General features: G+C 55.8%; 4 protein-coding genes across 6 annotated transcripts; 2 read left to right on the top strand and 2 right to left on the bottom strand.

The window, feature by feature from the left end:
- Nucleotides 1-491: 491 nt before the first annotated feature.
- CA14 (carbonic anhydrase 14) lies at nt 492-3,817 on the top strand. Its single transcript, XM_090127365.1, is given in 12 exon segments — nt 492-574; nt 670-739; nt 741-769; nt 1,528-1,707; nt 1,799-1,941; nt 2,581-2,676; nt 2,759-2,825; nt 2,916-3,073; nt 3,144-3,270; nt 3,349-3,369; nt 3,446-3,530; nt 3,652-3,817. Coding segments are annotated over 12 exon segments (1,116 nt in total). The 5' UTR covers nt 492-516; the 3' UTR covers nt 3,734-3,817.
- A 98-nt stretch (nt 3,818-3,915) lies between these two features.
- On the bottom strand, nt 3,916-7,800 carry APH1A (aph-1A gamma-secretase subunit). Its single transcript, XM_031611397.2, has 7 exons — nt 7,657-7,800; nt 6,529-6,699; nt 6,172-6,245; nt 5,970-6,092; nt 5,753-5,880; nt 5,173-5,296; nt 3,916-4,766 (listed from the first exon to the last, which is right to left on the bottom strand). The coding sequence occupies exons 1-7, from the start codon at nt 7,767-7,769 to the stop codon at nt 4,702-4,704; spliced, it is 798 nt and encodes a 265-aa protein (XP_031467257.1). The 5' UTR covers nt 7,770-7,800; the 3' UTR covers nt 3,916-4,701.
- Nucleotides 7,801-7,898: 98 nt separating this feature from the next.
- Nucleotides 7,899-22,614, bottom strand: LOC116240851 (uncharacterized). Of its 3 annotated transcripts, none has more exons than XM_090127333.1 (6): nt 22,448-22,614; nt 10,481-10,676; nt 9,797-10,063; nt 9,401-9,505; nt 9,176-9,249; nt 7,899-8,090 (listed from the first exon to the last, which is right to left on the bottom strand). In XM_090127333.1, exons 1-6 carry the CDS (start codon nt 22,553-22,555, stop codon nt 8,040-8,042), a joined length of 801 nt encoding a protein of 266 aa, XP_089983459.1. In that variant the 5' UTR covers nt 22,556-22,614; the 3' UTR covers nt 7,899-8,039. The 3 variants fall into 3 exon arrangements, with proteins under 3 accessions (XP_089983459.1, XP_031467260.2, XP_031467259.2); XM_031611400.2 differs by lacking the exon at nt 22,448-22,614 and adding an exon at nt 10,882-11,455 and having other exon boundaries at nt 10,481-10,798; XM_031611399.2 differs by lacking the exon at nt 22,448-22,614 and adding an exon at nt 10,882-11,450 and having other exon boundaries at nt 10,481-10,807.
- LOC116240849 (uncharacterized) lies at nt 12,830-26,061 on the top strand. Its single transcript, XM_031611396.2, has 9 exons — nt 12,830-13,216; nt 13,689-14,030; nt 14,142-14,447; nt 14,917-15,092; nt 16,174-21,932; nt 22,610-23,125; nt 24,305-24,367; nt 24,600-24,691; nt 25,314-26,061. Exons 1-5 carry the CDS (start codon nt 13,045-13,047, stop codon nt 16,222-16,224), a joined length of 1,047 nt encoding a protein of 348 aa, XP_031467256.2. The 5' UTR covers nt 12,830-13,044; the 3' UTR covers nt 16,225-21,932; nt 22,610-23,125; nt 24,305-24,367; nt 24,600-24,691; nt 25,314-26,061.
- Nucleotides 26,062-26,277: the final 216 nt, after the last annotated feature.

Raw genomic sequence — 26,277 nt, 5'->3', positions numbered from 1 at the left:
GCGCGTGGGCGTGGGAACGCGCGTGGGGGGCACGGGAACGCGCGCCGTGATGGGCGGGGCTTTGTCTGAGCCCTCCCCTTCATCCCCCCCACGTGTCCCTCCCAGTATCCCCCATCGCTCCCCCAATGCTTTCTGAGTGCCCCCTCAGCGCCTCCCAGTACCCCACCAGCTGCCCCATAAGTGCCCCCCCCAGTGCCTCCCAATGTGCTCCCCGTGTGCCCCCCCCCAGTAGCAAGCCCTACACCCCCTCCAGCACAGAAAGCCCCCAAAGTCCCCCCCACCCCCATAACACTCACTCTCTACTCCCCCCCCTCAGCGCTCCAATGTCCCCTCTCCTCCCCCTCCCCCCACTTCCATCCCTGCAGGACCCCTCACCCTCTCCCCCCACTCCCAGCTCCCCTCCTCCATCCCTCCCCATCCCCATTCCCCCCCTCCCCGGGGGTTGGGGGTGGGGGGGAGGAATTCCCATGGGGGGTATTTAAGGCCGGGCAGCAGCACCCAGCAGCTCCCCCTGCCATGCTGCGTGCCCTCCTGCTGCTGGGGGCTCTGTGCCCTGCGCTGCCCGCTGGTGAGTGCCCCCCCATTGTCCATTTCTGCAGGAATTCACCCCAATTCGCAGCCCCCCCCATTGATGTCACCCTCCTTCCCGTGGCCATGGGGAAGGGTTAGGGGATCCCCTGGGTTGGGGGACCCCCTCAAAGCCCTGTATCCCCCCCAGAGTCCCTCAACAGCTCTACTTCCTCCACAGGTCCCCATTGGACATATGAGGGTGAGTGGGGTCCGTGCAGCAGCATTGGGGTGAGCCCCCCCCCGATGCACCTCAATGGAACCTGGGGTCACCCCCACTTCAATTCCCCATTGCCCTCACTTTGAGCACCTCATTCCCATCCCAAATCCCCATTGCCCTCCTCCAGACACCTCAATGGAACCCGGGGTCACCCCCACCCCAATTTCCCACTGCCCTCCCCCTCCCAACACCTCACTGCAACCCAGGGTCCGACCCCAGTGCTGCCACAGAGTGGAGGGGTCCCCCTAAATGGGAAAGTGCTCAGTGGGCGACCACCCCCATAACCAACATCCCCCCCACCGTAGGAGGCTGTCGGATGGACGATAGGGCCCCCATAACCCCCCCAATGCCAAGACCCCAATGGGCCCATTGTATTCCTTTACATAAGGCACAGGGCCCCGCTTCGGCTGCCAAATCCAATTAGGGTCCATCCATGGCCAAATCCCCGCTAAACCCCTTTGTGGGGATGGGGACCCCACGGGTGCCACTGCTGTGGGGTCAGCGCAGGTCGTCTGAGCGGCTGCCTTTGTCCCTGCTTCACCAGCTGGAAAAATGTCCCCAGATTAGTGGTGGCACCAGGCTGGGAACGTCACCAATGTCCCCACGGGGCCGGTTTTTAGGGGAGCAAAACAATGGCTTTTGGGGGGAAAATAACAGTATTTAGGTCCACGTGGTTCTCCAGGTGTGTTATAGGGCTGGGGAGTGTTGCCCCTATGGATCCCCATGCTGTCACCCCACAGGTCCCCATGGGCAGCACCACTGGGCTGAGGGACACCCAGCATGCGGGGGCCGATCCCAATCCCCCATTGACATCACAACGCAGTGGGTGCTGCCTGACCCCTCACTGCCCCCCATCCGCCCCGTGGGATACGACCACCCCCTCGTCCCCACCTTCAGCCTCACCAACAACGGCCACACTGGTGAGAATGGGATCTGGGGGGGGGGAAGGTGATGGGGGTCTCCGTGTCACAGCCCTGCTCAGCCCCCCTTCCCCCATGCTATTCCCTGCAGTGGTGCTGGCACTGCCACCCACCCTACACCTGGAGGGGTTGCCCAGAAGCTTTGCTGCTGCACAGCTCCACTTCCACTGGGGTCACAGTGGTCATCCTGAGGGGGCTGAGCATCTCCTGGATGGGCACCGGGCACCCGCAGAGGTATAGGGGGGTGTGTGGGAATGGGTTTGGGTGTGGGAAATGGGCTCAGGAATGGGTATGGATGTGGGAAATGGTATGGGAACAGGTGTGGGAATGGGTTTGGGTGTGGGAAATGGTATGGGAATGGGTAGAGGTGTGGGAAAAGGTATGGGAACTGGCACAGGAATGGGTCTGGGTGTGGGAAATGGTATGGGAACAGGTACAGGAATGTATCCAAGTGAGGGAAATGGGCACAGGAATGGGTCTGAGTGTGGGGATCAGCATGGGAATGGTATGGGGGCTGGGAAATGGCAGGGGAATGGTGTAGGAATGGGTATGGGAAATGGGCACAGGGAGGGTTCTGGGTGCAGGAATCAGCAAGGGAATGGGTAGGTGAATGGCTCTAGGTCTGGGAAATGGCATGGGAATTGGTATGGGAACGTGTGTGGGCATGGAAATGGGTGCAAGAATAGGTCTGGGTGCAAGGAGCAGCATGGAAATGGGTGTGGGGACGGGTGTAGGCGAGGGAATCAGGCGCAGGAACAGATCTAGATGCAGAAATCAATACAGAATGGACCCAGGACAGGGGAAGGGTGTGGGGCTGGGGGAAGGTGTGGGGCACAGGGCGCAGCTGGGGGTCCCAGCCCCACGGTGCTGCAGATGCACGTGGTGCACTACGACGCGGAGCGCTACGCCAACGCCAGCGAGGCACAGCACCACACAGCCGGGCTGGCTGTGCTCGGCATCCTGCTGGAGGTACAGGGTGGGGGGTAGGGCCCCCCCCCACCAACCCCCAGCCCTACAGCACGGTCCTGAGCCCCTCTTCATCCCCCCCCAGGTTGGCGATGAGCCCAACGCTGCCTACGCCAACATCCTGAACCATCTGGGCAGCATCCGCTATGCTGGTGAGACGGCTGCGCGAGCGAGAGGGCAGCGCATGGGAGACAAAGGGGATGGTGCAGGCAGGGGGAACCCCACGCTGCTGTCCCCTGCAGGGCAGACAACGTCCATCCCCTCCTTCAACGTGCAGGAGCTGCTGCCCGAGCGCCTGGACCGCTACTATCGCTACAATGGGTCCCTGACCACCCCACCATGCTTGCAAAGCGTGCTCTGGACCGTTTTCCAGCAGCCAGCTTACATCAGCACGGCGCAGGTAAAGCTTTGGGGCTTTTGGGGTTGTTGGGGTGAGGACAGAGGTTGCAGCCACCCCGTTCCTGTTGCAGCTGGAGCAGCTGCAGGGTTCCCTGTACGCCACAGCAGCCGATGAGCCCTCAGCTGAGCGCCTGGAGGACAATTTTCGGGACCCCCAGGACCTCAACCAGCGTCCAGTGCTGGCGTCCTTCACCAGCAGTGAGAACTGAGCTCTGAGATGGGTGCAGGGGACCCCACAAAGACCCTCGGAGCTCAGCGTTGGCTCTTCTCTTGCAGGTCCCCAGGGATACTCAACAGGTAAAGCACAACCACGGCAGTTCTGGGGGGTGGGGACACCCCCTGCCTGCCCTGAGCCCTCTGTGGGGTCACACAGGTGAAGTCATCGCCATCGTTTTTGGCACCGTCCTCGGCTGCCTTGGCCTCTTCATCACTGTTCACTTTGTGAACAAACGGCTTCGGTGAGAGCTCCCCCTTCCCCCCCGAGGAATCCTCACTACCAAAAGGGAGGGCTGGGGGGCACTGGGATCCCCCCCAAATCCTCATGGAGGCTCTCAGTCCATCCCTTCTCCTGTAAGGCAGCGCCCGGAGGACACAGGAGCAGGACGTCGTTTTCAAGGCCTCCTCCCGGCGCGCGGCTTCAGATGAGAGCCACCGACCCTGAGCCAGGAAGGCCTCCCTCCCCCCAGGAAGAGTGTGGTGGGGCTCAGCCCTAAAGAAGGGGCCCCACTGGAAGTAAAGCCCCTTCCCAACCCCACAGCTGGCAGAGCAGGTTGCAGAGCACTGACCCCATTCCCCCTCCCCACTTCACCCCATCCCATAAAATCTCGGTGCCATGAACACTCATCACTATTAAAAGGGTTTTACTCTGAATCAAAAAAATAATTTAAGACTCGTTCCCTCCCCCGATCACACAGCAGCTCCCAGACACTTGGAAAAAAACAATAAAACAGAATGGGAGAGCAGCAAGCTGGGGAGGGCAGAGCAGCCCCCCACCCCTTGCTGATTATGGGGCGGCTCCATGCCCCCAAAACAACAACGATCATCCCAAAAACAAAAGGGGAATGGCAGCATGGGATTGAACACTGGGGAGGGGGGTGGTCCCAGAGCCACAGCCCAGAGCCCCTCACTGGGGAAGGTGAGGGAGGGGGGTCCTCTCCCATGCCTGGGGGGCACCACAGCAGCCCCAGGGGCACCTGGATCTTCTCCCAGCACTCACCCTGCAGAGAGACCCTGTAAGAAAAGACTAATGAAAAGTCATTAACGAAGCTAACGGGAGCACTATGGCCAGAGGTACCCACGAGGCTACAGCATGGCACCAGGCAGAAACTGCCCCAAAAGGTGCCCAGAGTGGGCGGCAGGGAAGGGATGGGATTTGGAGGAGAATTTGTGCCACAGCTCCAGGTCAGGGTGGGCGAGAGAGTTGTTCAGTGGGGCTGCACTGGGGCTGAGCTGAACCCAGCAGGGCTGTCCGGGAGCTCCAGAGGAACAAACCTTCCCCAGGCTGCCCTGGCACCGCTTGGAGCCTCGCAGCCTCAGCATAAGTGAAGGCAGTACTGAGATCTCCCAGCTGCCAAAAACAGGGCACTTGGGTATCGAGGCAGTGCAGGCGGGCAGGGCTGCCGTCGCTGCTTAGTCCTCAAAAGGCACCTGCAGTGCTGAGTACATCATCACTCTGCTGTCATCCTCCTGCTTGCCTGTGGAAAGAAAGGAAGAAGAGGGTGAGTGTTTAGCAACAGAGGGAGAGGTTTTGGGGTGGAGGCTTGCTTGTGGCTTGACATAAGTCCCCCAAAAGCCAGGAGATGCAGCTGCTGCTTGGGGACAGGCAGGCAGGTCTGAGTGACACCCATCCTCCCACATCCCCTCAGCTGATGCTGCAGACACCCAAAGCCCACAGACCTCCCTGCACCCTGGCAGCTGAGGCCGACCCACCAAAATGCCCACAGGGCACAGAACCATACAAGATCCTGAGCTGGAAAGGACCAGTAAGGATCACTGAGTCCAGCTCCTGGCTCCACACAAAAATCAGACCTCAAACAACCCCATTTGGCTGTAGTGTCACCCCCATATCAGATGCCCCTCCCTGCCCAGCCCACTTCTTACAGGAGAGGCACTTGAGGATGTTGTGGAAGGAGCCTCCAGCTGTGAAGAAGGCCCAGATGCCCATACAGAAGGTGATGATGTAAATGGGGACCAGGCTGGCCACGTACCAGGGGTTCAGGAATGTCTGCAGAGACAGAGAAAAGTTACAGAGAACAAGAGAACCACCTGCCAGCCACACCAGGCACCTCCAAGGCCCTTGTGAAATGGCTGCAGAGTATGTGGGAAGGGGAGCCCTCCTTTTATGTAGCTGCCTCCAAACATGGCAGTGCTCCAGTAAGCCTGGCTAAAATTCCTTTTTACAAGTTTCCCACCAGGGGCTTAGCAAATAATCCTCCAGCTGACCCGCAGCCCTCCACTAACCCTGCTTAAATCCCACATCCCCCAAGGCACAGCAGAACAGGCTGCCTTGACCACGAGGTGCACGAAAAGGACAGGACTTGCCCTACGCCTCTGTGGCAGAGAGGGAGCTTGAGACCCCAGTGGGAGTCCCTACAATCCCCTCACTGCCCCTACATGGGCATATGATGATGTCTGCTTTAACTGGGGGACAGTTAAAGCTGCTCCAGTGTACCAAACTCACCAGCCCCGACGTAACGAGGTGACTGATGACAACCAGCCCCAAGCACCAATAGCGGCGTTTTTCACAAGCGTCGAAGAAAATCACTCCCCAGAAGGTATGGAGCAAAACAACAGCCATGGTAAGGAATGCTGTGGGAAGAGGATGACACAGAACACCTCAGAGCCCCCCACGCCTCCCTGCTGTGGTGGGGCAGGACCAAACCAGCCCCCAGCCTCACCCGAGGTGATGAAGTAATACGGTGAGTCCCCATGGATCCCAACGATGCCCGGCCCGATGGAGTCTGCCAGGATATTAATGACTGAGAACACGCCACTGATGATGCCAAAGGACAGACCTGACACTGCAGAGGGGACAAGGACATCAGCTGTGACTGTGCTGTATGCTGTGCCTACCTGATGCCTGCTTGGTTCTGTGCTCACCGTATGCCATCTGCTTGAGAGAGATGGGCGACCGGCCGTCCTCGCTGATCGTCGCCAGGCCTTCATCTGCTTTCCTGCTTGGGCAGAAGGAAAAACGTGAGGAGGTGGGGAGAAACAGGGCCTGTGTGGGGATCTGCCCTGCAAAGGGAGCTGTGTCAAACAGGACAGGAAGAGGTGGTTATAAATAAGTCTGGAGTGAAGGAGAACAGCTCCAGTGTGGGGTCTAAGGAGGAAGAAACTTGTGGATAAAAATCAGAGCTCAGCAGTGACCACAGATACCAGAAAGTCACTCAGTACGTAGCTTGAAAGGATCCAGGGTGAGGGAACAGGGACTGCTACCCAAGGATGGGTCCTTACTTGAGCAGCTTGAAGTAGGCAAATCTGAAAGCCTCCTGCAGCAGGACAGAGACAGCGGCCCCAAAGACGAGGAGGCCGTACTGAAGTCTGGCATTGCCCTGGTCGCTGAGATGGACCGAAATGAACCAGATGAGAGAGGCCAGGAGCAGTGACACCAGCCAGAAAAACGCTCTGCAAAGAGAGAACAGCGAGCTGAGACAGGGAACCCTGGCAGCATTTGCACTCAGGATCCGGAGGTTAAGGATCATGCAGCTGTGACACACTGAGCCATCAGCTGCTGCTGTGGTTTGTCTTGGCTCCAGGTCACATGTGCAGCATGGGAAGTTTTTGGTGGTAGAGTTTGCTGTTTGATGACTGTCATGTGAGACGTGACAATCTGCCCGAGGAAACGCGCAGCTGAAAATCAAACAGATTTGGAGACAGAAATCTTTCTTTCTCTCTCGGGGCCACATCAACCTTTTCTGCAGACTGCTGCTGCCCTAGGAAGCAGGGAAAGCTGCTCGGTTCTGCACCTCAGGAAGGCTCAATCGAGGGCCTGTCCTTGGAAAGATGAGCACAGTGAGAAAGGGATGGTTCAGATCCACTCCTGTCTCTTTCCCAGACAGAGAACCCCTGCATTCACCCATGGCAGCAGCAAAGCCCTGGCAGGAGCCACGTCCCAGAGACCAGCACCAGGACAGGCAACACCTCCCCTGGGGGGGGTTTGGGGGTGGGTTGGGGGGGCTCTTAGGGCTGTGCCACCAGACCCACCCCAATAACAGCACCAGGCCTGATAAAAGGGCAGGTCGGAGCCAATCCAGGCTCCTGTATCCCAAGGAGGGAAGGCTTTGCATCCCACCTATCCCCCCACAACCCTCCCCCCAAAGACCCCCAGAGCCACCAACACCCCCCAGCCCCTCTCCAGCCCCACCAGACAGCACCTCGGACCCCCTCACGACCCCCCCCAGCCCCCTAACAGCCCTCCCACACCCACCTCAACGTGCCCTAAAGGCCCACTCAGCCCCCAATGCCCCCCAACAGGCCTTAAACCCCCCCCTTAAGGGCCCCCGGTCCCCCAAACGACCCCCGTGGCTCCCCCTAAGCGCCTCCCTATGGGCCATAAAGCCCCTCGCCAGGGTCATCTCTCACCCCGCCACCAGGATAATGACCCGCAGCGGTTCCGCAGCCACCGTCAGCAACACGAGGGCGAGCGCGGGGCCGAAGGCGATCCCGGCACAACCGAAGAAGACGGCGGCCCCCATGGCGGCGGGGGAGGGGGGAGGGGAGAGGGGGGGGGGAAGAGGGAGCGCGGGGCACGACGGGAATTGTAGGCCGGGAGAGAGAGAGAGCGAGGAGCGAACAGCGCCCCCTGGGCGGTGGGAGGACTCGCAAAGCGCGTGGTGGTTGGCGACGTTTTGGGGGGTGGAGACGGAAGGAGCGCAGCGCCTCGAGCTGTTTTTTAAAGCTTAAAGCCGTTTATTTGTTTAGGCAAAACGGGTTGGGAAATCCCAGCATGGTGTTGGTTGGCGGTGTCATGGCGGTGTGGGTCCGGATAGGGTGAGGTGTGCATACAGCAGCTCTCCCTGTGGCACCGTCACCATCACTGCGGCTCCGGCCCCACGACGTCCCCTGCATCGCCTCCACTGACCCCAAAACCCCCCACCATCCCCACAACGGCCTCATTGCCCCTCCCCCCCCCCACCCACCAGTCCCCCACCACCCACCCACCAACACCCCATCGCCACCCATTGTCCCCCACATCCCCCCATTGCCCCTCATTGCCACCCCGTTGCTCCCCATCATCCCCCACATCCCCCAGTTGCCACCCATTACCACTTCATTGCCACCCATTGCCCCTCACTGACACCCCATTGCCACCCATTGTCTACCACATCCTCCCATTGCCACCCATTGCCCCTCATTGCCCCTCATTGCTCCCCATCATCCCCCACATTTCCCAATTGCCACCCATTGCCCCTTATTGACACCCCATTGCCACCCATTGTCTCCCACATCCCCCAATTGCCCCTCATTGACACCCCATTGTCACCCATTCTCTCCCACATCCCCCCATTCCCTCTCATTGCCCCCCATTTCTCCCCATCATCCCCCACATCCTCCCATTGCCACTCATTGCCCCCACTGCCACCCATTCTCTCCCACATCCCCCCACTGCCCCTCATTGCCACCCTATTGCTCCCCATCATCCCCCACATCCCCCCATTGCCACCATTGCCCCTCATTGCCCCTCACTGCCCCCCATCATCCCCACATCCCCCCATTGCTACCCACTGCCACCCATTGCCACCCCATTGTCTCCCACATCGTCCCATTGCCACCCATTGCCCCCATTGCCACCCCGTTGCTCCCCATCATCCCCCACGTCCCTTAATTGCCATCCATTGCCCTTCACTGACACCCCATTGCCCTCATTTTTCTCCCACATCCCCCCATTGCTACCCATTGCCACCCATTGCCCCTCATTGCCCTACATTGCCCCCCATTGTCTCCCACATCCCCCCATTGTCAACCATTGCCCCTCATTGCCACCCCGTTGCTGCCCATCATTCCCTACATCCTCCCAGCACCATCCATTGCTACCCATTGCCCCCCATTCTCCCCCACATCCTCCCATTGTCCACCCCACTGCCCCCACCAGGATCCCCACCTGTGATTCTGGAGGCTCCAGGACCGTTGGCTGATGGTCTGAAGATGGGACAGCAACGTGGTCCCAGCATTGGGCTGTGGTGATGGGGAGGTGGAGGATGGGGGGGAATTGAGGTTGGGGGGAACTGAGGATGGTGGAGAGGGATGGAGCAGCCCCAAAGGGGTGCACAGGACAGAGGAGGTCAGCAGGGGCAGGAGAACACCCCACCCCTGCCCCACTCCTTACCTGCCCGTGCAGGGAGGTGGAAATGGGCACTGAGGCAGAGGCTGAGCAGCAGCAGCAATATCCCAGCCACGGCCATTCTCACAACGCTGGGCAATGGGCAGCCACCTGGGGACCAGTCCTTGTCCCATCACTGCCACACAGACCCCACTGTCCCCCAGGATCCCTCCGTGGACCCCCAACAGCCTCGATCAGCACTCTATCCCATTGCCTCCCCTCTTGCCCCCACCACAGCCACCATGACCCCATTGACCCCCACATCACTCTCCTCTGATCCTCACCCCAGCACTGCATCATCTGCTCTGCCTCAGTTTCCCCCCATGCACCCCAGCTGGAAGGAACCACAAGGGGGGGCCACCCCACCCTCCTTTCCCTTCATCCTCCCTGCCCTGTGCTTACCTACAGCTTCATGCAGCTCCGTGCTCCTCTGGATGTGGGGCCCGGAAGCATTGAAGCGAACCTCACACAGCCCTCCAGCTCCCCCAGGGCTGAGCAGCAGCTCTGTGCTGTTCCCCAGCCCCAGCACCTCCTGGGGACGGTTCCCCCCCGGCCAGGAGATGAGGACGGGGCCACCAGAGGCACCCACAGCACAGATTGGGCTGAGGGGGGGCTGGGGGGACCAGCGGGTGGCCAGAACCTGCACCCAGCTGTGGGTCCTCCAGCTGTCTGCAGAAAGGGAGCACAATAGGGACCCCCACATAGTGGCAGGGGGTGTGGGGGAGTCTGTTTTGGGGAGGGACGTGGGGGTCACAAGCACTGGGGGAGGCATGAGGGTCCATTTCAATGGGGAGGAGTTGGACAACAAGCAATGGGGGATCTTTGGGGGTGTACTAAGTAGAGGTCCATGGGGGTTTCATCCAGTGGGGTGACATAGGGGTTGTCCCATCCAGTGAGGGCAGCATGGAAAGTCCCAACCAATGGAGGGACGTGGGGGTCCCAACCCATTGGAGGGCATGGGGATGCTCTCCGGTGGGGAGGAAGCGGGGGGGCTGTGTGAGATGGGGCAGACTGAGGGGTCCCATTCAGTGGGTATGATGGGGTTCCCATCCAATGGAGTCTCGGGGTCCCCCCACGCCTTCCTACCTCCCACCAGCAGCACGGTGCCATTGCCAAACTTCAGCTTGGAGACGATGGAGTTTGCACAGAGGTACCGAGCGGTGTCCTTGGGCTGAGCAGCCTGGATGTGCAGCACAGCACAATACTTCTGATACTCACAGGAGAACACATCCAACTTTTTCTCTATGCAGTTCAGAAGCAGTCGGGGCGACTCTCCGGGTCTCTGTTGGAACCACAGCACTTTGCCTGCTCCATCCATCCTCTCATCTGCCATACATCTGATGCTCACCGCAGCGCCAGCTTCCACAAAGAGGACGGGATCCGGCTGCCACAGCTCCAGCAGCACTGCAGGAACTGAGCTGGGGTCACAACCAGCCCCATCCCCCAGCACCCTGTTAGCACGAAGCCCCCCCAGCCCCAACACGCACCCATGCACAGCGACAGCAACCCCACGACCACCAGCACTGTATTGCAGGAGGAACCCCGCGGTGCCATCGGTGCGGCACAGCCCTTCTGCAGGGCGCTGCTCAAAGCGTTGGCCCTGGCAGCAACGCCTCCTGGCCACGTGGACACCACGTCCCCATCAGAGTCACTTTTTCCCTATAAGGGCCACGGTGTCCCCAGGAGGACATGCTGGTGTCCCCACATGGCTTGGACGTCCCTGTAAGGGATGGAGTGTCTCTATAAGGAATACGGTGTCCCACAAAGGAATCAACGTCCCCACAAGTGTCACAGTGGCCTCATGAGGGTTTCAGTGTCCCCATGAGAGTCTCAGCATCCCCATGACTGTCTTAATGTGCCCATAGGATCTTATTGTCCCCATGAGGATCAGGGCTCCCCATGAGGGTCTCAATGTGCCCATGAGGGTCTCGGTGTCCCCATGAGGGTCTCAGCATCCCCATGAGGGTCTCAGTGTCCCCATGAGGGTCTCAATGTCCTCATAAGGGTCTCAGGGTCCCCATGAGGGTCTCGGTGTCCCCATGAGGGTCTCAGCATCCCCATGAGGGTCTCAGTGTCCCCATGAGGGTCTCAATGTCCTCATAAGGGTCTCAGGGTCCCCATAAGGGTCTCAGGGTGCCCATGAGGGTCTCAGTGTCCCCATGTGGGTCTCAATGTCCCCACAAGGGTCTCAGTGTCCCCATGAGGGTCTCAGCATCCCCATGTGGGTCTCAGAGTCCCCATGTGGGTCTCTACGTCCCCATAAGGGTCTCAGGGTGCCCATGAGGGTCTCAGCATCCCCATGTGGGTTTCAATGTCCCCATAAGGGTCTCAGTGTCCCCATGAGGGTCTCAGCATCCCCATGTGGGTCTCAATGTCCCCATAAGGGTCTCAGGGTCTCCATGAAGATCTCAGCGTCCCCATGTGGGTCTCAATGTGCCCATGAGGTCTGTGGTGTCCCCATGAGTGTTGTGGTCTCTCCAGGAGGATGATGGTGATCTCACATGGAAGTGGTGTCCCCAGGAGTGCTGCAGTGTCCCTGTGAGGACAGCGGTGTCCCCATGAGGATCACAGCCTCCTCTGGGTTTGCAGGATTGCACCCCAGCTCCCAACCCACTTGCTGGCTGGGTGGGACTCACATTTGGGGCTGAAAACACAAATATTTGGGTTTTTAAGCACTCCTGCAATGCTCAGGGCTGGAGGTGGCCCCTCCAGGACCCTCTGCCTCCTCTATGGGGTGAAGGGGGAAGGCAGTCCCAGCGCTCAGCACTGCAAACCACAGCGCGCTGCGGTGCCAAAGACCTTCTGGGGACGGACATCCCCTCCCCATTGCCATCCTCGCCTCGGGCTCTCACCAAAGTGGCCTTCAAAGGACAAAGGACCGAAGGCACTTTTGCTCCCCCAGCGGTGCCCGCCCCGCTCTGCTGTTGTGGTCGAGCAAAGACGGCGAAACGCTGCGAACCCGACGGCCTGAGGGCAGCAAGAAGGGCGGGGGATGGCAGCGACGGGGGCTGTGTGCAAACAAACAACAGCAAGGTGACAAAACAACAGAGGGGTGGGTGATGAAATGAGCGAGGCGAGAGCAACCGCAGCGCTGCTCCGGCTGCAGGAACCACACGGAGCCCATATGAGCCGCCCTCAGCCTCCCCCCCCCCCCCCCCCGTGGCCCCCAGCAGCCCGTGTCCCTCTGCATCCCCCATCCCCTGATGTCCTGCACTGCCCATGGGCAGCATCTCGGCGTTGGAGCTGCGCTCTGCGTGTCCCCATCCATCCCTGTGCTGCGCTCAGGATGGGCGCAGGGAGTTCGATCCCAAATCCTCAATCAGCCTTGGGGCTGCGCTGGGAGGGGGAGCAGTGCAGGGTTGAAGCCCTGGAGGAGGAGAACTGGGGGGGTCTGGACAGAATGCAGGGAAACAAAGTCCCCCATGCATCACCAAGCTGTGGTTCAGTTCCATTTTGCCAACGAAGCGGAGCACGCGGCGTCACCAAGCACATGGGGTGGGGGTGATGGAGTCAGGGCTGCATTACTGTTCTCATTTCCCAACCTCTGACCCCTTCCCACAGTTCCCCCCTCCCCTCTTTGTGCCCCTAAATGCCACCGGGGCGCGTCGTCCCATCACCGCTGTCATCTCAGCCATAACCTCAGCTGCAGGATGCGGCACAGGAAGGCTCCTCCTCGTCCCCAGCACCCCGTCCCACCCCAAATCCCCCCCTCGGAGCATTCTGCAAGAGCTGAGAGCAACCTGAAGCTGTGCAGCTTTGCTCAGAGCCATCCAAGCATGCCCTACAGCCTGGCTGCTGCCGTTCTGCTGATGCTGCTACCTGGTATGTGCTGCCCCAGCCCCATTTTCCCCTCCCTGTAGCTTTTGGCATTGGTTAAGTGGTCTGAGCAGAGGGAGGGGGGGCTCACATTGATGCAATTTGCTGTAGGATTTGGTTTCTCCACAATGTTTTCTTCTACCCTTCAACTCTCCGTGCAATCTCTCGCAGTTTGAATGCGATGGCAAAATCCATTCTGATGATCCCATCCAAACCCCACTGCGTACAGCTATCTTCCCTCCCCATATCCCATCTTCTGTGCCCCCCCACATGGGGATGACACCCCTCACCCAGTGCAGGGCAGCTCTGTGTAGCACCCACAGGTCTCTCTGAGCCCCCAAATTCCCTTTTCCCATAGGATCTATGCTCTGGGCAGCAGCCAGCATCCATCAAAAAGCTCCGAGCTGCCAAATCCCAATAAAATCCCAAACGGCCCCGATTTGGGGCTGCCTGACACTCACACCCTCTCAACCCACAGGAGCTGCTCTGGCACAGCTGCGGATCCGGCAGAGCCCAGCACAGCTTTGGGTCCACCCTGGGCACACAGCAGAGCTGAACTGCAGCATTGATAGTGATTGGAAAGAGGATTGGCTCCGGGCTGTGAATTGGTACCGGGATCAGCCAGGCAGCAGCTTACAATTCATCTACCAGAGCTCAAATTTCTCACGTTCAGATGGAAAATACTCCGGGATGAGGAGAGCAGAGAGGTTATTTTCCCTTCACATCAGCTCTGTGCAAAAGGAGGACTCCGGCTTTTATTACTGCGCTTCCACCATTTCTCCCTATGAGTTTGGGGACAGCACCAGGTTGGTGGTCACAGGTGAGCGTTGGGACATCGTGGGGACAAAGCAGGTGAGGGATGAGGACACAGCTTTGTGCTGCAAGGCTCTGGGCACTGCCACCACCCCACCTTTATCCCCACTGCCTACAGATGCCATAGAGCCCACTCTCTCCATCCTGCTGCCCGTGGATGCGGATCTGCGTGAGCCACCCTTGGCTGCCATCCCTCTGCTCTGCCACCTCTACGATGTCCCCGAGGGATGGGACATCGTTGGCTGGCACCACAGCAATGCCAGCTTGGTGACGACCACCTCCATGGATGAACGTGGCATCCTCAGTGCCTGGAGCCTCACCTGGCTCACAGCTGAGCAGTGGGACGGCAGCGTGGGATGCACAGCCATGCAGAAAAGCACAGGCAGAAGCATCAGTGTGACCACCAGCCAACCCAGCAGCACAGGTCAGCTCCCATTGCTCTGCTCCATCCCCTGCGTGCACAGATAGAACTTTGGGTATCAATGGGTGCAGCTTTGCTCTGTGCTCGCCGGGTCCGGGGATGCGTGGCTGCAAACAGATCCGAGTTCCCAATGCTCCCATTGCTTCAGCACTGCATTCCGTAGCAAAATCCATCCAGTGAAGGATGTGGGGATGGCACTGAGCCCATTGTACCCCTTCCAACAGATCCCAGCCCCTATCAGCCCATCCCACCCCAATCCTGCCAGCTGTTCCCCATCGTGTGCACCCTCCAGAAACCCCTTTTCCCCCATCTCCTCACATCCCCATGTGCTGAAATCCCTCAATGCTGTGCCCTTGGCTGCATGACCCCACACTCTCACCACTCTCCTCTCCTCCCATCCCTCCATTACACTCAACACAACCCCTATGTGACCACTACAAAACTTATCCCCATGTTCCCCCCCCCCTCACAGCGCAGTGCCTGCAGTGGCTGCCAGCGGTTCTGCTGCCCTCAATCCTCACCATCACCATCCAGCTGATGCTGCAGCTCTGCAAAAAGCCCCACATTGGGGGTCCCGGAGCCCCACAGACCCCCAAGCAGCACAGACCCCCTCTGCCATCCCATAGAGCTGCAGGACAGAGACAGGAGGTGAGCTGCCCCCCCCCAACCCAGGCTGAATGATTTACGGCTCATTTTTCCTCTCTTTTTGTCTTTATTTTTCTCCTTTATTTCTCCTTCGTGCCCTTTTCCTGTTTTTCTCTTTTTACTTTTTTCCCCCCTTCTCTTTTGCCTTTTTTCCCCTCTCTTTTTTTTGCTGTTTTCCCCTTTTTTGCCCTTTTTTCTCTTTTTGCTCTTTTTTCTCTATTGGCATTTTTTGCTCTTTTTCTTTTTCTCCTTCCCCTCTCCCCCCCTTTTTTTTCTTTTTTCCTCCTCTTTTTTTTTTCTCTTTTTGCTTTTTTCTTTTTCATCTTTTCATCCTTTTTTGCTCTTTTTCCTCTTTTTTCCCCCCTCTTTTTTTTCCCCTCTTTTTGCTTTTTTGCTCTTTTTGCTCTTTTTGCTTTTTCCTTTCTCATCTTTTTGTCCTTTTTTCCTCTTTTTTTCCCCTCTTTCTCCTCTTTTTCCTCTTTTACTCACCTTTCCCCCTTTGCTCTTTTTGCTTTTCTCTTTTTTCCCTTTTTTCTCTTTTTTTTTTGCCTTTTTTCCTCTTTTTTCCTTTTTTTCCTTTTTCCTTTTTTCCCCTCTTTTTTCTCTTTTTTGCTCTTTTTGCTTTTCCCTCCTTTCCCCCTTCTTTCTCTTTTTTTTTGCTCTTTTTTCCTTCCTTTTCCTTCCTTTTCCTTTCTTTTCTTTTTCTCTTTCCCCCCTTTTTTTCTCCTTGTTTCTTTTTTGCTCTTTTTGCTTTTCTCTTTTTCCTTTCTTTTTTCCCCCCTCTTTTTTCCCTCTCTTTTTTCTCCTCCTTTTTTTCCCTCATCTTTTCTCCCCTTTTTTCTCCTTTTTTTCCCCTCTTATTTCTCTTTTTTCCTTCCCCCCCCCCCTCCTTGCTCCTTTTCTTTCCCTCCTTTTGCCCTTCCTGCTCTTTTCCCCCTTCCCAGCCCCACTCTGCCCCCTCTTACACCCCAGAAACCCCCCCAAGGTGCAGCTGTGTCACTCATGGGGTCACTCATTTCTTCCCAAGCAAAGACCCAGAGGAGCCCCCAGGTGTATTTTAACACCTCCCCCCCCTGTGTTGCAGACCGAATACGCAATGGTGGCACTGAGATCCCCTTCCCTACGTGTGCAATGAGAAAAAAAAGCAAGAAAAGGGAGATAACAGAGAAGGCTCAGGGCGATGGGAGCCCGACAGGCAGCAGCTCTGGGGGTCTGCATCTCTATGGGAACCCTGCAAAAAAATAGAAAAAAAAAAAAAAAAGAGGATTTGGGGGAAATCTCCACCGAGGGGAATTCAGGGCTGAGTTCCCCACTGTTGTTTCCTCACCGTTTGGGGAGAAATTTCAGCAGAAAAAACGTGTTCCTCTTCTGGCACAACCAAAACGAACGATGGGGGGTGACAGCACTGCCACCACGCAGACCTCTGGAAAAGCCCATTTCAGGCTTTTCTCAGCCCAAAGTGAAAGTGCTTTGGAAAAGAACTGCCCTCCCCACACAATGCCATTGCCCAGCACACCCTGAGCAGCCCCAGACCCCCTTCAGCCCCATAAGATCCCTATGGGGGTCTGCTATGGGTGGCAATGTGCTGCTTTCCCAGTCCAACCTTCAGCCCATCCCCACCACCAACTCGTGCTACCCCATATGACAGCTATTAAATAGAAATGCTATTAAACAAGGAAAAGTCCTTTTAAACCTCAGGAATGAAGCAAAGCTTCATCTCTCTCTGCCTTTTGCTCACTGTGGGGCCATGGCACCCAATGGGGGGATGCTCACAGTGCTCCCCATCCTCACGTCCCCTATTTCTCCTTTGCCCCACACATTCAGCTCTGTGCTGAGCGCGTCCCCTTTCCTCCCTGCTTTCCCATTCCTGAATAGGAAGCTGCTCCCAAACACTGGGGCCGAATAGTGGAGATGTGGGAAAGCCCTGAGTGCTTCCGTGAGACCCTGAGCATCTGCTCCTGAGGGAGAAGAAGGGAAACAAATGCATTCCAGCTTGCAAACCACCCGGGAGTGAGCAGGGCTGTGTTTAATTAAGAGAACAGACAGAGCTTGCAAAGCAAATGGCTCCAATCTGCGTTTTCAGATCAGAGCCCCAGTGGTGCAGGGTTGCTCTCAGTGCCCATCTGACCCTAAAAGCTGTCACAGAGCAGCGTGGAGTAGAAACAGTGCAGCGGATGTGGGCACGGAGAGTGGGAACCTGCAGCATGTTGGGTTTGGTGGTTGGTTGAATCACCATTTAAAATGGCTTTCTTTCACTCCCAACATCTGCACTCGCCTCGCTCAGCCCAGCCCAAAGCCAGCACTGTTTACAAAGCAGCAGGGAAGGGCAGGAAAGCTCTGTTTAGGAGAGAAATTCCTGCAGAAAGAACAGAAATCCCCGGGAAATGCAGTGGGAAGACTGCTCATCTCTGTGTCTGCTGCTCCCGGTCACACCGTGTCCCCATCCCCATCCCCGTCCCCATCCCCATCCTCACCTCCATTCCATCCCCATCCCATCTCCATCCCCATCCTCATCCCGAACCCCATCCCCATCCTCATGTCCCCATGTCCCCATCCCATCCCCATTTCCCCATCCCCATCCCCATCCTATCCCCATCCCCATCCTCATCCTCATCCTCATCTTCATCCTCATCCTCATCCTCATCCTCATCCTCATCCCCATCCCCATCCCCACCCCCATGTCCTCATCCCCATCTCCTTCCCTATGTCCCATCCCCATGTCCCCATCCCAATCCCATCCCATCCCATCCTCATATCCCCATCCCCATCCCCATTTCCCCATCCCCATCCCCATCCCCATCCCCACCCCCATGTCCTCATCCCCATCTCCTTCCCTATGTCCCATCCCCATGTCCCCATCCCAATCCCATCCCATCCCATCCTCATATCCCCATCCCCATCCCCATTTCCCCATCCCCATCCCCATCCCCATCCTCATCCCCATGTCCCCATCCCCATCCCTTCCCTATGTCCCCATCCCCATGTCCCTATCCGCATCCCCATCCCCATGTCCCCATCCCCATCCCCATCCTCTTCCCTATGTCCCCATCCCCATGTCCCCATCTACCTCCCCATGTCCCCATCCCCATGTCCCCATCCCCATGTCCCCATGTCCCAATCCCCATCCCATCCTCATCCCCATCCCCATCCCCATCCCCATCCCCATCCCCATCCCCATCCCCATCCCCATCCCATCCCCATCCCATCCTCATCCTCATCCTCATCCCCATCCCCATCCCATCCCATCCCATCCTCATCCCAATCCCATCCCCATCTCATCCCCATATCCCCATCCCATCCCCATATCACCATCCCCATGTCCCCATGTCCCCATGTCCCCATCCCCATATCCCCATGTCCCCATCCCCATATCCCCATCCCCATCCTCATCCCCATCCCCATCCCATCCCCATCCCAATCCCAATCCCATCCCCATCCCATCCCCATATCCCCATCCCCATCCCCATATCCCCATCCCCATGTCCCCATGTCCCCATCCCCATATCCCCATCCCCATCCCCATCCCCATATCCCCATCCCCATGTCCCCATGTCCCCATGTCCCCATCCCCATCCCATCACTGCTGGGCTCTGGGTTTCCTCCTTGCTGTGTCCCATAGGAGCAGCTCCATCCATCCACCTCACCCCACAGCGGCCGTTTCCTCAGGAATCCTGCTAATCTCATTGTGAGCAGGACGGCCTCATTTGCCCGTGATTTTAATCTCCCTCCGAGTTTTGTTTCCTCCTATGCAAAGTGGGAAATGATGCAATGCTTCAAGTAGAGGATGGGATCGTCCACACCTTCCTGCTCCATCTGCAGCTAAAAGCCCCAACCACAACCCAAACTGATGATCCTGGGGATTCCCTTATAAAGCATTGCTGCCATCATTGGGTGCCTCTCCACCCCTCAATCTTTTGCAGAATGCTGTAAGCATAGGAGCTTTAATGCACAAAAAGACCTAAAAGTGCACAGCTTACATAAAATGGGAATGGGAAAATATTGGGTTTGGCCACATTTCTTGGCTGCCCTTTGGATGATGCTGTTGTTCTCTGTTACAATTGGGTAAGAATGAACCTCAAGGGAAGAAGTTAAAAACCAAAGCATGGAGGGAGCGCTGTATTCCTTCAGTCAGGAAACCTGCATGAGTGTTGTAAGCAAAAATGGTGTTGGGTGGGAGGCAGCAGATCCGGAGCTCCGTGGGCTTTGTTCTCATGTGGGCCACTGGCAGCAGCATCTATAGCAGATGAGAGCAACCCCTGAATGCAACCCCTGTGTGCAACCCCTGTGTGCAACCCCTAAATGCAACCCCTGTGTGCAACCCCTGAATGCAACCCCTGTGTGCAACCCCTAAATGCAACCCCTGAATGCAACCCCTGTGTGCAACCCCTTTGTGCAACCCCTAAATGCAACCCCTTTGTGCAACCCCTGAATGCAATCCCTGTGTGCAACCCCTGAATGCAACCCCTGTGTGCAACCCCTGTGTGCAACCCCTGAATGCAACCCCTGTGTGCAACCCCTTTGTGCAACCCCTGAATGCAACCCCTGTGTGCAACCCCTGTGTGCAACTCCTAAATGCAACCCCTGAATGCAACCCCTGTGTGCAACCCCTGTGTGCAACTCCTAAATGCAACCCCTGTGTGCAACCCCTTTGTGCAACCCCTGAATGCAACCCCTGAATGCAACCCCTGAATGCAACCCCTGTGTGCAACCCCTGTGTGCAACTCCTAAATGCAACCCCTGTGTGCAACCCCTTTGTGCAACCCCTGAATGCAAACCTTGAGTGCAAGACCTGTGTGCAACCCCTGAATGCAACCCCTGAATGCAACCCCTGAATGCAATCCCTGTGTGCAACCCCTGTGTGTGCAAGCCCTGTGTGCAACCCCTTTGTGCAACCCCTAAATGCAACCCCTGTGTGCAACCCCTGTGTGCAACCCCTGAATGCAACCCCTGTGTGCAACCCCTTTGTGCAACCCCTGAATGCAACCCCTGTGTGCAACCCCTAAATGCAACCCCTGGATGAAATTCCTGTGTGCAACCCCTGTGTGCAACCCCTTTGTGCAAGCCCTAAATGCAATTCCTGTGTGCAACCCTGAATGCAACCCCTAAATGCAACCCCTTTGTGCAACCCCTGAATGCAACCCCTGTGTGCAACTCCTTTGTGCAACCCCTGTGTGCAACCCCTAAATGCAACCCCTGGATGAAATTCCTGTGTGCAACCCCTGTGTGCAATCCCTATGTGCAACCCCTGTGTGCAACCCCTGTGTGCAACCCCTAAATGCAAACCTTGAGTGCAACCCCTAAATGCAACCCCTGTGTGCAACCCCTAAATGCAAACCTTGAGTGCAACCCCTAAATGCAACCCCTGGATGCAATTCCTGTGTGCAACCCTGAATGCAACCCCTGGAGGCAAACCTTGAGTGCAACCCCTGTGTGCAACCCCTGAATGCAATCCCTGTGTGCAACCCCTGTGTGCAAACCCTTTGTGCAACCCCTAAATGCAACCCCTGTGTGCAACCCCTTTGTGCAACCCCTAAATGCAAACCTTGAGTGCAACCCCTAAATGCAACCCCTGTGTGCAACCCCTTTGTGCAACCCCTAAATGCAAACCTTGAGTGCAACCCCTAAATGCAATCCCTGTGTGCAACCCCTAAATGCAACCCCTGTGTGCAACTCCTTTGTGCAACCCCTGTGTGCAACCCCTAAATGCAACCCCTTTGTGCAACCCCTAAATGCAACCCCTGGATGAAATTCCTGTGTGCAACCCCTGTGTGCAACCCCTAAATGCAATCCCTGTGTGCAACCCCTGTGTGCAACCCCTGAATGCAACCCCTGTGTGCAACCCCTAAATGCAACCCCTTTGTGCAACCCCTTTGTGCAACCCCTAAATGCAACCCCTGGATGAAATTCCTGTGTGCAACCCTATGTGCAACCCCTGAATGCAATCCCTATGTGCAACCCCTGTGTGCAACCCCTGTGTGCAAACCCTTTGTGCAACCCCTAAATGCAACCCCTGTGTGCAACCCCTTTGTGCAACCCCTAAATGCAAACCTTGAGTGCAACCCCTAAATGCAACCCCTGTGTGCAACCCCTGTGTGCAACCCCTAAATGCAAACCTTGAGTGCAACCCCTAAATGCAACCCCTGGATGCAATTCCTGTGTGCAACCCTGAATGCAACCCCTGGAGGCAAACCTTGAGTGCAACCCCTGTGTGCAACCCCTGTGTGCAAACCCTTTGTGCAACCCCTAAATGCAAACCTTGAGTGCAACCCCTGTGTGCAACCCCTGAATGCAACCCCTAAATGCAAACCTTGAGTGCAACCCCTAAATGCAACCCCTGTGTGCAAACCCTCTGTGCAATCCCTGAATGCAACCCCTGGGCACAGAGCTCCTTCTACACGAGCAGGGAAAGTGATGCACTCAGCCCCAAAACAAATGTGGTGCCAAGGCTCTGCTCGTCCTACTGCACTGCCCCATTGCCCCAAAGAAATCCCAATTTCATCAATTCCCCCATCAGCATTGTGCTGCGTGTTCAGTTGTGATTGTGACATCCTCAGATTGTAACAACCCCAGCCCCAAGCCAGCAAAAATCCCTCGGAATCCAGCCTTGAAGCTTTGCCAGAAACTCTCCTTCCCACCCCATCAGTCCTTCTGATGAAAGCAACCAGAATCCTCATGGATGTGCCTCCCACCAGCTCCAAAAACACAACGTTTTAACTCTTTTCTGGCTCCCATGCTGCTGACACAGCCCCCAGCCTTATCCTGCTGGGATTCCTCCCTGTTGGAATCTTCTATCAAATTTTGGCCACTGCTGAAGTTTTGATCGTGATGCTGTTGAGAGTGGAGGTTTGGGACGCTTGGGAGGGGAGCTGGGATATTTAGGGAGGGGGGGGGATGCTTAGTGAGGGGGTTGGAGGGTGTTTGGAGGGGGAATTGGGATCTTTGGGTGTGGGGGGGTTGGGATGTGGGGAGGTTTGGGGTGTTTGGTGGGGGTTTTGGGGATGAGGAAGGGGGTTGGTGCTGTGTGGGAGGGTTTGGGGATGCTTGAAGGATGCAGGGATGCTTGGTGGGGGGGTTTGAGGATACTTGGGGGTGATTTAGGGGTGCTGGGAGGGGATGTTTGGGGATGTATGGGGGATTTGGGGATGCTGGGATGCCTTCCCATTGCACTCCCAAACCTGGTGCAACACTGAGAGCCAACGCAGCGCAGCACCCATCGCTGTGCCCATCCCAGTGAGGGCACAAGCAATGGGAACTGCATCTTTTTCTCATCAAACCCACTTCTCCCCACTGTGTAACACACAGAGATTGCTCTGGGAGCCCCTAATATGCTCTCCATCACCTCCACCCCATGCACTCACCTCCTCTCCCCTCCACCTGAGTCCATCCTGCGCTCTGTTGTCTTTTTGGAGAAGGCTCTGAACCCTCCACCCTGGAAAGCAGAGCAGCAGCATTTTGCTTCCCCCCATATTTTTCTCTCTTTTTCTTTTTTTTTTTTTTCTTGTTTTGGTTTTTGTTTTTAGAGACGAGAGGGGAAAAAGGAACTGATGCCAATACTTATCTGATCACCACGTGTGCGGATGCGCAAAGTGCCTCCCCAAAATAGGGTATTCCTCTGTGCTGTTGGACTCAGATAACCTCACCCTGCAGCTGTTCACGTTTCTTCTTTCTGATAGGGAAACTGAGGCAGAAAGCAAAATGACAGCTGGGAAAAAAAAAAAAAAAAATCCCCAAAGAGTTGAAGGGAGGGGGAACCAAAATCTGAGAGCTCCTGCCCCAAAAGCATCAGATCTCAGCAGCACAGCCCATAGCCCAACCTGACCCTGCGTGGTGTGGGGGTCCTGGTGTTCCACATCCTATATCCCAGTGTGGGGGCAGGTCGTCCAACCCCCCTCAGTGTCATTTCCTGCCTCTGTGCTGCAGCTCTGGGACGTCTGAAGGAACTGAGCAGTGCGGAGCAGCGTCCGAAGGCGACGCCAGGACGTATAGGATGATGAACTTTGTATGGGCGTCACTCATCCTTCTTCATTTTACCTTGGGTAAAAAGCCACTTTTTTTTTTTCTTCTTCTTCTTCTTCTTCCTATTCGCTGCTTTGCAGCTTGGGGTGGTTGTGATGTTGAGATCCTGTGTAAGGCTGAAGGGTTTTGGGGGTGTTTTCTCAGCAAGTGGGGAGCAAAAGCAACCTGAGAACAGCTGGGAGTTCTGGGTCACAGCAAAGCGTGTGCTCAAAGTTTGATAAATTGCAATGCTTTCTATGTTGTACTCGAATTAATTCTCCCTATACAGCTGAGAGCTGTAAGAGAGATACAAAGGGGGCGAGGGAAAAAGCAGGTTTGCTCCAGTTGTGCTTTGGGAAGGCAGAACTTTGGGAATCAAGTTGGGCAGTGACAGCACCCGGAGCTGCTCCTGCTTCCCAAGCAGCAAAGGAATGGAGCTGAGCGTCCTTTGAAGGGTTAAATGGGATTTTTGGATGAAAGCTCCTCGCTGTGACTCCCGTATTATTTCCCGTATTATCTTTAGCGTGGCTCCAGCGTAAATACAGCAAATAGCTTTCTCAGAATGCGTGGGGAGAAAGTGCTGGGAGTTTAGCCAACTGGAGCCAAAAGGAGCAGAGCTTTTCCCATGGCCATAGGATGTTGGCTGGCTGGGTATGAGGTGACACGGAGCTCCAAAAACTGGAGATGGGTGGGATGTGAGGGGCTTTAGAAGCAGGGAAATGAGCTCCAGAGTCCTCGTGCTCCTTAATGGTGGGGGTGCGATGCTGAGAATCATTGGGTCCAGGCTGGGGAGGCTGGGGGCAGAGAGGGGCACCCATGGGTGCTACCGACCCCGATGCAACCTTAACGTGATAGAGTCAAATTGTTCATTCCCAATTGGCCAGGTGAGCGCTCACAGCACCCCGAGGGCACCCAGAATGGATGTGGGCAGTGGGGATGAGCTCCACCGCCCCCATTACTCCGCTCCTTTCCTGCAAATCCATTCCTAAAATACAGGAAAACGCAATGCCGTGGCCAGCCCGTAACTTGATATCTTTTGTTCCATGTCCTTGATTTAATTACGGACCAGATTGGGAATCCGTTAGTCCCACGGGGGGGGAGCAACTTTTGCACAAAGAGCCAATAAATCAACGAAACCGTTCCCGCAAAACCACATCCCATAGAGCTCTGTGCAAAGCTCCGCCGGGGGAAAGCAAACCGTTTCTTTTTTTGGTTTTTAGGAAATGCTGAGATAGGAGATGAGGAAATGACCAAGTTATTATATGACTACGCATCTCACTACAGTAAGCAATCTTTCCTTGGGGCTCATTTTGTGCAAATTGAGTGATAAAAGCGAGGTGGGGTGGGAGGCTGTGGTAGGAAAGAGGGTTCAAAGGACAATCCAGAGTTGTTTTGCTGGAGCTCCTCTGGCCCCAGCAGTTCTTATCATCACCTGAGATTGCATCCTGCCAAGCCAATGGGGTTACACTGGATGTTGATGCAAAATGGGCTCATGGGACCATGCTTTCATTCCAGGTGATTACTTATATGCAACTGCAGAATACTATTATGACAACACCACACTAATACCCACAGTGTACACAGTGTACACAAATTATGAAGGTGAGGTGAGTCAGACTTCCTTTTCGTCTTTAAAAAAATAAAAAATAAAAAGGGTTCTTCCACTGCAGTGAGAAATGGATTCGAAACGTTGACTTCCATCTGTTGGACAACACAAATGTGTTTGGGCAGAGGGCCATCCACGCCACGGCTGTGATGTGTTGTCACAATGTGGGCTATTATTCTTCCTGAACACCCCTTTGTGCACCATATTGCTTTGGGGAAGGGATTTGGAAAAGATGGTGCTCCCAATGGAAATGATCCCAACTGGGATGCTCCCAATGGAAACTGTCCCAACTGGGATGCTCTCAATGGAAATGATCCCAAATGGGATGCTCCCAATGGAAATGATCCCAACTGGGATGCTCCCAATGGAAACTGTCCCAACTGGGATGCTCCCAATAGTGACCATCTCAACTGGGATGCTCCCAGCTGGGATGCTCCCCATAGGGACACTCCCAAAAGGGATTATCCTAACAAAGATACACTTGGGTACATTTATTTTCCCCAAGGCCTAAGCAAGGGGACAGCACGAAAGTAGATGAGTTGGGCAGAGCATGAATTCTGCCACCACTTTTAGAGCTCCAAACCATGCTGATTTTGACCCATTTCTTTTCATTGACTTCCCAGGAGTTTTTTGACTCGGTGGGATTACCCCTGCAGTGCCATCTGCCTCTGCTCCTCCTCCTCAGCCTCCTGCACTTCCTGCTATGATGCACCAAAGGTACAAAGCCAAGCACTCACTCCAAGCACCCCTTTAAGCCAGCAAAATGCAATTCTCCCCAAAGCAGCAGCACTCTGAAGCACCTTTCCACCAACATCAGACCTCTGGGCATCCAGCTCTGTGCTAACGACAGCCAAAGAAGCATGAATCACCACAGGAACTGTGAAAAACAAAACAAAACAAAAAGCCAAAGGGACTTTTAGGGTGTTTCCCAAAGCACCCATCCATCTAACGCTCTGCATGCAGCCTCCAGCAAGGGAAACTCCACGATCCCAAAGCCCAAACCCTGTTGGCAGCCAGGTGGGCTCTGAATTCCCACACGGCCTCAAGTCCATCCAACACACAATGAGAGGACATGGGAATCACTTCCTAACCTCTTCCCCTCTTTGCAGACACGGCAGCTGAGACGAAGAAAAGAACACCACCGCTGCATTGGAAATTACATCCTCTGCACGAAGCAGTCATCTCTGTTTTTAGTATGGCTGTGATTTTATACACAGATATACTTTTTTTTTTTTTTTCCTGGCAGACGGATGATGCCATCCCAAGCCTCAGTGCAAACACTGAGGAGCTTTGTAATGACTAGCTTCTTTCCTACTTCCTATTATTCTGTTGTAAATACGAACTCCTGCCAATAAAGTGACTAACAATTGACTTTCTGTCTCGGTTGTGTGTGACAGTGTGAAAGCACATTGCTGATTGCAATGCCTGCACGGAAAGCACAGCATTGTTATCCCAGTGGGGTGAACCTACCCGGCCCCAATTCTCTTTCTAAGCATCAAAATCTCAGCAGCTTTGGGGCTAGGAGCAGATTTTTGCCATTTCCCAGCTCTGTAGATCATGACATTAATGGAGATGCTTTGGTACAGC

This window comes from Phasianus colchicus, chromosome 30 (genome assembly GCF_987193195.1).
Source record: "Phasianus colchicus chromosome 30, bPhaCol1.hap1.1, whole genome shotgun sequence".
Lineage (NCBI taxonomy): Eukaryota > Metazoa > Chordata > Aves > Galliformes > Phasianidae > Phasianus > Phasianus colchicus.
The sequence above is the reverse complement of the archived record's forward strand: the minus strand, read 5'-3'. Positions and strand labels throughout refer to the sequence as shown.